The sequence below is a fragment of the Vigna angularis genome, chromosome 1 (genome assembly GCF_016808095.1).
Source record: "Vigna angularis cultivar LongXiaoDou No.4 chromosome 1, ASM1680809v1, whole genome shotgun sequence".
NCBI classification, from domain to species: Eukaryota; Viridiplantae; Streptophyta; class Magnoliopsida; order Fabales; family Fabaceae; genus Vigna; species Vigna angularis.
The window spans coordinates 44,487,093-44,501,260 of NC_068970.1; the positions used below are offsets into that span (position 1 = coordinate 44,487,093).

The 14,168-nt window shown below is 31.3% G+C and overlaps 1 protein-coding gene across 1 annotated transcript; it reads right to left on the bottom strand.

Annotated features, from left to right (window-relative positions):
• Window positions 1-2,741: 2,741 nt before the first annotated feature.
• On the bottom strand, window positions 2,742-4,464 carry LOC108319095 (uncharacterized). The gene is made up of 5 exons (XM_017550119.1): window positions 4,340-4,464; window positions 4,069-4,252; window positions 3,478-3,559; window positions 3,225-3,270; window positions 2,742-3,183 (listed from the first exon to the last, which is right to left on the bottom strand). Exons 1-5 carry the CDS (start codon window positions 4,462-4,464, stop codon window positions 2,742-2,744), a joined length of 879 nt encoding a protein of 292 aa, XP_017405608.1.
• Window positions 4,465-14,168: the final 9,704 nt, after the last annotated feature.

Genomic DNA, 14,168 nt, shown 5'->3' on the forward strand with positions numbered 1-14,168 from the left:
GAGGTAGGTGGTGACATTTAATACGTAATAATATCTAGAACTGTCAAATCTTTGCTGACTTTGGCATTGGTGTGCTTTTAGAGATAACTTTCAATCTTAACCAAATGAACAGCTAGGACGAACAACAAAGTAAGGATAAGTACTCAAACGTTTAGGACATTCGTTATATTGTGACAAGTTGACCTTGACCTTATAACCGAATTATTTTGGCACCCACCATAGGGCATGAGGATTCAGAAGACAACCGAATGGTAACCACAAAGAACATGAGCATAACAACACTAGGAGAGTCAAGCATTCAGCAAGATCTTGTGGACTTGATAAGGCAAATGCAATGTCAAATATAGGAGATGTAAAGGAGGCATGAAGAAGAACTGATGACTTTGAGGGTCGAGAACGCTACCCCACGCCACGAAAAGTCCGTCTAAAATTCTATGCCAAGAGGTCCTAGTCAGTCAAACCTGAACAAGCAAGTAGAAGAATCGAGCAAGATAGTCCAGCAAGGAAGTACAACAGCTAATAAGGGGGCTCCCTCGATAGAGATGGTTCACACGATCAATTTGTTTTCGTTCAACCCAATAATCATGGAGATGCCCATGCTCGAGCAGTGGACGCCTCTTACCTTTGCCAAGTATGATGGGTCAATTGACCCCGATGAACACTTGAGAATGTTCATTAACCTTATGGCATTCTACATATTGAGTGACCCCGTGTGGTGCAAAGCCTTCTCTCTGTCTCAATTTTGGTACGAAACTAGGCAAATTTGAAGTATAAATTACCGATTTAGGCGAATTACGAAAACAAGCAAGCCGTGAGGGGTCCATATGACTTCAAATGAAGAAGTTGTGCCCCCCTGCACGACTTCACCAATACATAGTGGTCAGAGGTGAAGTCGTGCACCCCAAAAACGATTTTAGGACATAGTAATCGATTGCCCGGGCATGTAATCGATTACCACGCTTTTTTCCATAATTTATTATAATGAAATAAATTAATTTTATGCATTTTTATTTATGCAATTACAATAATTTTGGTTAGAAATTATAAATGATTTTAATTAATAAAGAAATTAAAAAATAAAAAAGTAAAAATGTGGGGGGTGCATGACTTCAACAGGAGAAGTCATCAACCCCCTACAACTTCAATTTTCTTTTAATTTTTTGGTTTAATGTATTCGGAGGTCCCTATTTCTGAGATTCGTATCAATTGGGTCCTCCTATTTTGGAAGTGCTCAATTGGGTCCCTAATTTGACAAAATTGAGTTAATAATACCATTATCGTTAAATGCAATGGACGACGTTATCTTTTTAAACAGGTGGCGTGTTGAGGCATCATTTTATTTCCAGGTGGCACAGTTTGAGCTTAATACGTGGATTTTATATCATTTTAAAGCATTCGTAAGAAGTTAGATTTATTTAATCCCTTAATTTGAAGGTCGAAATCCCTAAATTAAAAGGGTGTGTTAGGAGGTCGACCTTGTAATTCTGCGACGCGGGTGGCTGTAGCAGTGTTGGAGCTTGTGCTTGTTCTGGTTCGAAGACAATGTTGAAGGAGCACTCTTACTATTCATCGAGTTGCAATGCCATGCGGAAGGAAAATGGCACGTCTTCACCGATCTACCACTGTGGTCAGAGATTTGTGATGAGAACTGCCAAAACTATGAAGAATCGGGGCAAGCAATTTTGGGGATGCTCCAAGTATAAGGTATGTTAGATTCAACCTAATTAAGTTGTGGTACTGTTTTTGAGAACACGACATTGTTCAATGGTGGTGAAGACGGTGGTACTCCCTAATTAAGTTGAATGTTGTCTTTACATAACGGTGGTGAAGACGGTGGTTGCAACTTATTCAAATGGTGCATTGATATTGGGTTTGACGAAAGGGGTAGCTACTTCAACAGTGAAGGAAACAAAGAAACTTTGGTGAACAGTGAAGCCATGGATAGTACTAGGAAAATGATAGTGAATTTACAAAAATCAGTGTTCATTGTTCAAAAGTGGATGAAGGTGTTGATGTTGTTGGTTTTTGTTTTATGTGTAATAGAGATAATTTTAGTTTCAATGTTGATGAGGAAGGGATGATTTCTTGTAACTTTGTTGTAGGTTGGTTCTGTTGTAATGAAATGAAGAGTTGTTTCGTAATTAATGGAGTTGTGCTTATAGAATCTTATATGTGTTCATTAGTACGCATATGATGATTGTAATTTGACTTGAATATAAAGAATTGGTTTACATAGAATTGAGTTACAGAATTAGTATAGTAATGCACATAATATGTTAAGGTAAGGAAGAAAACATTACAGTGTTCAGCTTCATACTTCTGTTTCATATAACTTTTCAAACCTTAAGTGTACTCAGTCCTGTTTTATATAACTTGATATTTTATCCTTATCAAACCTTAAATGGTATGAATCATTCCATAAAAGCAAAGATAACATTCCATAAAAGCAAATATAAACATCAGAATTGGTTACAACACTGAGATAAACATAAGAATTGGTTAAAAAAAGATTTGCTGAAATTGTGACATCAGAATTGGGTCAACATCAGAATTAGTTCAACATAAAAAATGTTTACATCATTAAAAGGTAAAAAAAAGATGTGCTGAAATTGTGACATCAGGTTTGGTTCAACATCAGAATTGTTTACATCATTAAAAGGTAAAAAGAAGATGTGTTGAAATTGTCACAGGTAAACATCAGAATTGGTTACAACACTGAGATATACATGAAAATTCCCTTCCTATGCTTCAGGGTCATTTGATGATGGTATGTTTGGTTCATTTGTTGGGTTGCTTTGTTGTGTTTGGTCAGAGTTCACATCACGATCTTGGGTTGATTTCTGGCAAGAAGTTTTGTTGTGACCCAGCTCCCTACAAATGTCACATCTTTTATGTATACCACCATTCCTCATTCTTGTGTCGTCCCTGACTAACTCCCATTCCTGCAACCTTATTTTCTTCTTTAGCCTCCTTGGCAATATTCTCTTTTTTGGAGGGAACACATCATTATATGGGGTAATCTGCCACATGTTCTCACCATTAATTGGATACACAATGGAAGAGTACATTTCTTCATATGTTGACTTCCTAAAACAAACAGGGATGAAGTCCTCTGCATCTAAATTCAGAAACTTCATAGCAGCCAATGCATGACAACATGGAATGCCCGAGATAGCCCATTTCCTGCATGTGCATTCATATTTTTGTCTATATCAACTACAAACTTGTCCCCAGCTTGGGACACATGACGGACTTCAAACAGCTTCAGTGCTGACCAGTTGGAAAAACAAAATTAATATTCAGAAACTTCACATTTGTTTAAGTGTTGAACACATGATAAATGTTAATAAATTAAGCTTACCTAGGAATCCAAAATTTAGTTAGTTGGGACTCCTTATTAACTCTACTCTTAATTTTAGGACAAATCAAGCCAGACAATTATTCACTTTTTGTTCGGTTTGTTGCCCATCTGTTCACCAAGTAAAGGCGAATCTCCTTCAACATGGTTATGATTGGCTTTGACCTTGTATGCACCAAAACACTGTTGAATGCCTCTGACCTGTTGTTTACCAAAGTATCACACTTAGAAGTGGTGGTAAACCTTGATCGTGACCAGTATCTACATTGCAAGAGATTATGAAATATTACTGTCACATTCTGGCACTTGCACAAGTATGAATTGAATCGCAAACACATTTATTGAAGAACATATCTAGGAGGAATTTTTATTAGGTATTTGAAAGCCTCAATGTTGACTTCCATTAATTTTGTCATTTCGATTTCCTAGGCTTGTGGATGGGTTGTTGTAGCTGCCTTCCACATCAACCGCTTTAGTTGCTTTCCAAGGAATTTTTTCTTGAAATTTGCGTAAAGGTGCCTAACACAAAAGTGTTGATCAACTCCAGGTACCACTTCTTGAATAACTTGCATTAATCCCTGTAATTTGAAATTGTCAATGTTGTTAAAGGTTTGATATCAATAACAATGAAAATGAACATACGTTTTTAGGAAAAAAGGCATGTGAATAACTTTTTGTTGATCTGATATGAATGTCAATGATGCATGTACTGGCTCTCCACCAACGTCTTCAACCAGAAGTTCTAGAAACCATTTCCACGTGTCCTTGTTCTCTACTTCCACAATGGCATATGCCAGAGGTAGCATCTGGTCATTTGCGTCTCTTCCAACAGCAGTTAGCAATTCCCCACTATATTTACCTTTTAGAAAAGCACCATCCAGCCCTATAATTGGCCTGCAGGACACAAAACTGTCCTTGCAGGCCTTTAGACAAACATAGAACCTCTTGAAAATATGTCCACCAACATTCTCTTCCACCTACACCTTCACTGTGGATCCAGGATTACGAGTTAGGAGCTCATTCGCATAATCATATATTCTTTTATATTGCTCTTTGAAAGACCCATCTACATGGTCTGAAGCAATGGCCTTTGCCCTATAAGTCATGGATCTAGATACACCTACATTCCATTTTCTACTTATCTTGTCACGAATTTCCACTCCCTCGACTTTGGGATTTTCTCTCAGTTTTCTCCAACCTCTTACTACAGCCATTTTGAATTAAGTAATTTGACTTTGTGCTCTCTACTACAACTGTGGTTGTCAACAATAGTCCTTAATTGCCACGTTCCTACTGCATTCATATAAGCACAGTATGCCATCGAGGAGCAATTTCCTTTACCACCCATACATTTGACCCTAATTCTCTTATCATTTTTAACATATGTTAGATTTCTTCCATTTTTTACTGTATACGTTTTGATGGCATCCAGAATATCTTGCTCGTCAGCAAAATAAGTCCCCAAATCCCACTTGTAATCCATCATTGTTTTAGGCATACTAAATGTTACAAACTTTCCATAACTGTCTTCTTCATCATCTTCTCCATGACTTTCTCCTCCACTAAGCAATTCTTCTGATTCCCAATTATCACCGGACATACCTCTATTATTGTCAATATTTATACCATCATCAACATCACTATCGGACATGTGAGTCCATGATGGTTCATCATCTTGCACATCAACTTCGATTTCACCAAACCAATTCCCAACTCCATGACCTACCTCTTCTTGTATATCACAGTCAACTAGGTCTTTCATACAGTCATCATTAACATCCACAATGCAATCAACATTGGCATCCTCACCACTAGAACTCCAGCTACGAACATTAACAACATCTCCTTCAGACTGACCCACATCACATTCAGCTTGAATTTGACCTTCTACAACATCATCTCCCTCACATCTTTGTTCTGAAACAGGAACTTCACATCTCTCAACTACTACGTCATTCACCTCACCATGATCTTGTTGATACTCACCATCACCTTCCTCTTGACACTCACCATGACCTTGTTCACACTCACCATCACCTCCCTCTTGACACTCACCATCACCTTCCTCTTGACACTCACCATCACCTTCCTCTTGACACTCACCATGACCTTGTTCACACTCACCATCACCTTCCTCTTGACACTTACCATGACCTTGTTCACACTCACCATCACAACTATCATGCATCACAGGTTGAACTTCTTCTTCACCTATATTATGAGGAACATTTTCTAACAAGTGCATGATCTCAGGTTCAGACACTGTGTGAACAACAAATATATGAACCTCACCATTTAGCCTAGCTAAGTTAAACATGTGCATGACTCCTCTATCATCACACAAAGGCTCTAACCTATTATCTAACACAGAACCCCCCTACACAATACAACAACTCCTTAAACCCATCATATCCAAGTCCTTTTACTACACTAACTACAATGAAGTAGCTCCACATGTATGGGTCAAAAGACAGAGTTGTACTTTCTCCCTCATACTTAAGTGGCCCATCATTTATGAAATGACCTCCATGGTGGAAACAACTTCAAAATGACCCTCCTTGTACAACACTATAACAGTATATATCCTATAAAATAATAAGGGGCCAACGACAACAAAAATTATACAAAATTAGAACCAGGACAAGGAAACATGGGGACCAACGACAACATAACTTAGACAAAATAAAAAGCATAAGAAACAAACATGGGGAACCACATTGCAACAACAATATAAAGCACAACAACAATTAAACATGGGGGATGACACTAGCACACCACTTCAAACATGGGGGACCACGAATGAGCATGCCTCATTGTCCAAAACATACAAACAATTAAACATTTACTAACCGGAACACGTGCTACACCTCCAACGACCTTCGCAAAACTCTTCTAGGTGATTCACCACCAACAATTAGCTGCTTCCACCAAAAACCACCGATAGATTACTACAATTTCATACAACGAAAGGTTATGTATAGGTAATTTCTCACCTAAGCGCAATGTTCCCAAAATCCCAGCACAAGGATGAACCCACCCACAAACCTTACTTTCCCCAATTTCGCACACACAAATAGGAAACATTGGTTTAATAAGTTTTAATTATATTTCCATAATACATTTGACCCTAATTCTGCTTTTATTATATTTTACAATTTAAAATGATATAAAATCCACGTATGAAGCTCAAACTGTGCCACCTGGAAATAAAAGGATGCCTCAGCATGCCACCTGTTTAAAAAGTTAACGTCGTCCATTACATTTAACAGAAAGGGTATTATTGATTCAATTTTGTCAAATTAGGGACCCAATTGAGCACTTCCAAAATAGGAGGACCCAATTGATACGATTTCGCAGAAATAGGGACCTCCGAATACATTAAACCTAATTTTTTTTATGAAAAAAGGGGTGGTAATCGATTACAAGCGCGAGTAATCTATCATCCACTTCTGATTCGTATAGGATAGAGCAAATGGATGCGTGTAATAAGCAATATGCACAAAGTAGAGTAGATATGCATGCAACATATATGTATTTTTTCTTATCACTTTAGTTGTTTTTAAACATTGAGCATTTAATGAAATTTAATGTTTGTTCAGACCAGTAAAGTGTTTTTTACGTTTTCTACCGTTCAAGTAAGATTTGATCGTTTAAGTTTTTCACTAAGATATTAAGCAGTTGATAAAGGCTTCATCGTTGGATGAAGCATATCTTTTAGCACATGGTATTGTCTAACCTATGTAAACGCTTCTTTAAGTTTTTCTCTTTCATTCAAAGATGCATTTAGCAAGGTGTCTTTCAACACAAGGTTTTGGAATATCGTTTAAGACCTTTGGCGTACTTCCAAAAACATCTCTTGACACTTTCATTTATCAAGATATATTGAGAGTTTGCTTAGTGATGTATAACACTTGTTACATTCAACAAGACTCTCATTGATGCATTAAATAGGAAAATTGTTTAGTGGTGTGTCTCTTCAATACTTTGGTGTTTTTACAAGGCTTTTCTTTGTTTAGATTTTTCAAAACATTTTCACAAAATTTATATTTTGGCTGTATTATTTTTGATTATTTAATGTATTTTATTTTTATTTCACAAAATAGTATTATTTAAATAAATTATTTTTTTACTACTATTTTTCTTTTAAGATCCCATTACATTTAAAAATATGTTTTAATTTTATTTTGTGAAATACTATTATTTAAAAATAGTAATAATAATTTTATCTTTAAAAAATTATCAATAATTAACCATATTTAATATTAAAATTTAATATAGATATTTTTATTATTAAACATTCTTCATGTTTTAATATGTAAAATTTAAATTGATATTGTCTAATAAATAATTACACTAATATTATGTACATAGAATTTCATTTATAAAGATTATATTTAAAATAAATATATCTATTATTTATTAAATTTATTTTATTATCCATGCTTACTTTGTTGAAATTATCCCAAAAGTTTTATCCATTTGTCCTTGTTTTTAAACTGATATAGAGTAAAAAATATAATTTCAACTCTATTATTCAATTTTTAATATATTATTGTTTTAGTTCTTAAATAACATTATCAGTTTCTCAAATTTAAAATATTTATATCAAACTCTAAAATGTTAATTATGTATAAAATTTGAAATTTTTTTATTAATCAATTTAGTTTATGATATACATTTCTAAAAATTATTTTAAAAATTCGTTAATTTTTAAAATAAATAAATAAATATTTCTTTTAATGGGAGTACTTAGACATAATTTAACCATCATTAAAAAAAATTCTAAAATAATTTTAACATATTTATTATTAAAAAATAACATATATTTCAAGTATTGATTTCTTTTTGCTATACTATTTTTTTCACTCTTAATTTTATCATTTTATAATTTATAATTACTTGGTCATTTAATAAATTATTTAAGAATAATTTATATTTAAGCATTGATTCTTTTTATATACTATTTTTCCATTTATATTTTATCCCTTTTTATCTTATAATTACTTGATCATTTAATAAAATTACATTTTAAAAAATAATATTTTACTTTTATTTATTAAAATCATATTATTTTAAAAATAATATATATTCATTAGTAATACAAATTGTTTTCCTTATCATATAAAAAATTTGTGAAATAATAATTTTTAGCTTACAAAAAATTGCCAATACAAAATTATATTTATCAATTTTATAAAAACTTTGTTATTGTTGAATATTCTTCATATTTTTATTATGTCAAAATTAATCTCATATTATTTAATAAAAATTAACATGAATAATGTATACATAAAACTTTGTATAAGATTTAAATAATTAAATTTCTAACAAAATAAATTAAAATATTGAATTTAAAGGCTTAAAATATTCATTTATAATAAAAAAATTATACTTCTTAATATTATTATTTTTATATTCGATTGAATTCATGTTTTGCTTTCTAACTTGAAATTGTGAGATCTAGTAATTTTAATAAGACTAAAAATCAAAAAGTAAAATTTAAGAAAATAATTGTCTTAAAATATAATGTATTTATATTGTGACGGATACTTAACAAAAAAAATACTTGTTTTTAAAGTATTAATTCCTTTTTTAATAGTTTTGTTTTTCATTTTCATGATTTCTAAGGTCATTTATTAAAATTAAATTTAAAAAAATATATTTTATTTTTACTTCTTAAAATAATAATATTTAAAAAATAATTTATTTTGATTGATAACACAGATTGTTTACATCGTGATGGTAAATTTGTCTTAAAAAAATGTCAACATAAAATTACATTTACTTATTTAATTAAAATATAATATCAATATTGTTATTGTTGAATATTTTTTATATTTTTAAATATGTAAAACATTAGTTTGTATCTTGATTATATGAGTTTAGCAATAAATATTAGATGAGTAATTTATATGCTGATTAAACAATTCTAAAAATATACATTAGACAAGTCTTTCCACATACCAATTAGACAATTCTATTAATACATATTAAGAAAATATAAATATTAAATTTTAAAAAATAGATTTTATTTTTATTTCTTAAAACAATATTATTTAAAAATAACATATTTTATTGATAAGACAAATCGTTTACATTGTTGTTAGAAAATAAATCTCTATATGTCAAGCCAAGAGGGCTAAAATGAATTTCAAAAGTCTTTTAAATCTTTAGCTTAAAATCACTTCTCAATGGTGTTTGAATCAATCAAGTAAAGAAAAGTAATAGAGAGACTATAACACACAAAGATTTATATTGGTTCAATTCTTACAAGAAACCTATATCTTGTCTTCCCTCAACAACCTTAGTTGGGGGATAATCCACTAATTAAGAATTGAGTTCAAGAATACAATGATACACTCAATTAGAATCCTCACCAACACTCAAACCCAATACAAAGGATACAAGAGAGGATCACCCTCACTCTCTCCAACCTTGACCTACCCAACAAAAGTAACAAATCAAAACAATGTAAGCTCCATTGAGTCTTGATTGATTTCTTGTTTTCTTGTTCACCAATGTAGCTTGAAATCTCCAAGAACTCTTCTTGGATGTGCCTGTACTCAAACTCAATGAAAGTGTTAGTATATTGCAAAATGAATAATGTATTGAGTCAAGTTTCAAATCTGATTTATATATAAAATCATATTCTTTCGGAGTTTAATCGATTATATTAATATCTTAATCGATTATAATCGATTATGTAATTGTTTCCGTTTTAATCGATTATGTCACTAATATAATCGATTAAAATGACAATTATGCCTTACACTTCTTCTTTTGACTTACCTAAAAGATTAGGTTGTTAGCATAATGAATTAGACCAAAGTTTCTGTTTTAATCGATTATATGACTAATGTAATCGATTAAAATTAAATTATGCCTTGTTTTTCTTCTTTTCACATTGTCTAACATATTAGATTATTTGTATAATGGATTAAGCCTAAGTTTCTGTTTTAAACGATTATGCTACTTATATAATCAATTATAACACACACTTTTGCCTTGTTTTTGCTTTCTATGAGTTATGACTTCTTTTAATAGATTAGATTACTTATGTTAATACTACTAGAACTATGTAATTTTGAATTATTTAAGCCTCTTTCATTTATCAATTCATGATCTACACATGTAACACAAATTTGTCATTCATCATAAAAAAATCTCATCAATTTTGGAGTCTAATGCTCCCCCTTTCACCAATCATCCACTTTTTTTATGATGACTAATAGTCCTTCATCAATTCTCCACCTTTGGACATAAGCAAAAAATGGCAAAACAACTAACTGTGAAGGATTCAACAGTAAATGATTGACATACTCGATAGTTCAATAAAATCATATATGCAAGCAAGGATGCAAGCAGATAGATGACTTAATCGATTATGACCAATTGTGCAACTAAATGTTCTAGATTCACCAAGTGATAACGAATATCAATTTTATGATCAAAGTGACTCAATTATGAGATAAGCCATACATATAGCAAATAATGAAATGACATTGAAAATTAGTTATGCTCGTAGTGAGTAAATTTTGTACATATAGCAATGTGCGGTATTACTTAAGCAAAGAACAAAGTGCAATGTATTCAAAACAAATATCCAATTAACTGTTCATATTTAAACTAAACTTCTTAGCTAAACAGTTAGATATGAGAGAATGTTAACATAATCATAATATAATTGAAAGTTCTAAACATCCAAAATAAGTGTAGTATTAAATGCATAATATTAAGCCTTATGGCTGAAGGAGTACAAGTCTCCACAAAAAAAACTTACAGATAAACCACATATCTATTCTAATATGAAATATTTACATAATCTTTATCTTCCATATCCTCTTCTCCTTCACTTTCAATATCTCCTTCTTCCTCATCTTAATCATTCTCTTCATCCAAGTTTTGATTGTCTAATTTTTGCTGGATGTAAGCAATTAATTTTACAAGTTTATCAAATCTAGTTGCGTGAATTTGCATATGCCTAACCATATATCTTTCAAAATCAGTTTTAGGCCTAAAGAAAGGTACAAAAGTGGAAGCATCCACATTAAGTGGCTCAACATCCTCCCACTTAGTGGGCTGATGTTCATCCTTGAAAGCCCATCCTGTTTCACTTTTCCTTAATTTCATATGATGTAAGGCAAGCATAGAGATGAGGTTGGTCTTGTTATATCCTCTTGTAATCTCATTTGTGAGATCAGCATTATAATGTCGTATAACTTTGGATAGGAAAACAACATATAGAAGACAAGTCATGTTTTGTTTTGTGATATTGAGCATATTATCAAATATAGCTTATGTTTAGACATTCTAGATTCTGCTTTTTAAAGCATGAATAAGATAGATGTCTTTAGTGGTCAATTGAGCATGATTGCTCCCTCGGGAAGTAGAATCCATGTTATCATGAAAGCACTCAAATGATCATCTCTTTTCATTTCCCCTGGCCTATACAAAGTGTAATCTCTGGGCACTTTAGGATGCCTTAAAAAAGCTTTGTATATAGCTAACTTATTTACTCTAGGGAGTCCTAAATGGGATTTTTCACCCCTTGGACGAAAACCAGCAAGAGATGTCCATACTTCTTCATCCAGTCTAATGTTGACACCCTTTACTCTAAAACACATAATACCATCAACAACTTTTAAGTTTGCATAAAGGACTCTCACTAGGTTAGGATACCATTCTCCAAACATTTCCACAAATTCAGCTAATCCTTGGTACTCTAGCCAATCTTGGAAGATAAAGTCTTCTTTATGAAAGAAAGTGATGCCCATGTACTTATGAGGAATGATCTTACGAATGCGCTAGAAGCAAAAAAAAATTGTTTGAGCTTCATCATCGCTTATCCAACCAGTAGGACTAGCAAATCTCACTTTATGAGCAGCCCTTTTGGTTCGTTTGGAGGTGGAAGCCATGAGGGTAAGAATGATTAGGGTTTGGTGATTAAGGTTTAGAGAGATTTGAATCAAAAGATAGGTTAGGGTTCTAAGTTTCTGGGAACATCTTAATTGATTAAGGTTGCAACTTAATAGATTGAGAAAGATATGGGAAATTCATTTGTATCAGAAACAACCCATCAAAAGTTGTTTTAATCGATTTGTATTTTAATGTAATCGATTAAAACAAAGATAACTCCATAATCGATTAAGGCTTAGGTCTAATCGATTAATTTTATGACAAACCCCAATTCTAGTAAGACCAGAGAAAACACCTAATCGATTATGATATTGTCTAATTGATTAAAACTTGCATAATTGTTTTTTTTTATCAATTTTTCATAGTTGTGATCTTTATAGATGTAAATTTATTCAATGTTAAGATGCTTTGAACAATTATAATGTACAAATTATGTCAAGAATGCCTAATTCACTCCTAATAGTGTATAACCTCTCTTTTGATAAAGGTTTTGTAAAATTATTCGCCCATTGATGCAATGTGTCTACAAATTCAACCTTGCAATCCCATTTTGATACATGATCTTTGATAAAGTGATGCCTTATTTCTATATGTTTGGTTTTGGATTGTAAGACTGGATTTTTGGTTAAATTTATCGTACTTGTGTTGTCACATTTTAGGAGAATTTTATCTAGATGAATATCATAGTCTTCTAATTGGCTCTTATGTAATCAATCAGAATCAACATTTTTTTCTCTATTTTTGATTTCTGAGTTTTGGTTTCTTTTTTTCATCAATTTTGGAGTCTAATGATCCTCTTTCAACAATTGTGATAATAAATTTGTCTTAAAAAATTGTCAATATAAAATTACATTTACTTACTTTATTAAATTATAATATAAATATTGTTATTGTTGAATCTTTTTTATAATTTTAGTATGTAAAATATTATTTGGTATCTTGATTAGACGAATCTAACAATATACATAAGACGAGTAATTCATATATTGATTAAACGATTCTATTAACATACATTAGACAAGTCTTTTCATACACAAATTAGACGAATCTAATAATACACATTAGACAAGTTTGTTCATTCACTTAATATATAAATGTTGCATTACATGTTAGATAGTCTATACACTTATTAAATTAATATCGTGAAAAACATTATACGAGTTTAATAATACACTGATTAGACGAGTATGACAAAAAAATTAGATAAGTAATTACATAAGTTGATAATATAAGTTTAAGAATATACATTAGAGGAATATGTCCATACACTAATCAAATGAGTCTTGCAAACACATTAAACGAGTTTGTCCATACAGTGATTAAACGAGTCTAGCAATATGTTAGGTGAGTTTTTTCATATAAATATTAAATAAGTTTATTAATACATATTAGACAACTTTATCCATTTTTTGGAGACGAGTCTTACAATATATATATTAGACAAGTTTGTTCGTATGTTGATTAGACAAATCTAACAATACATATTAGATGAGTTTATCAATACATTAATTAAATTTAGCAATACACATTAAATCAATCTCTTCCTACACTAATTTATATTTTTAATGAGTTTACTCTAATTTTTTTTGTACACATGATTTATATTTTTAAAGAGTATTCTATGTATTTTTGCATATGTTTTATATTTTGTGTAACACCCCAAAATATAAAACATCTCACACCCAAATTTATTTCATTAATAAAGAAAACATCATACAATATTACAACCCTCCATTTAGGAGTAACATAGTTCACACTAGAAATACATTAAATTTTCACACATAAATAAAACACTCTTAATTTTATTTTATTTTTTTCTTCTTCTTAAAATATTCTTCATTTTTCTGCTGCTTCCTCCTTCACTTGAATTGGTTCAGACGTCGTTCCCTCATCT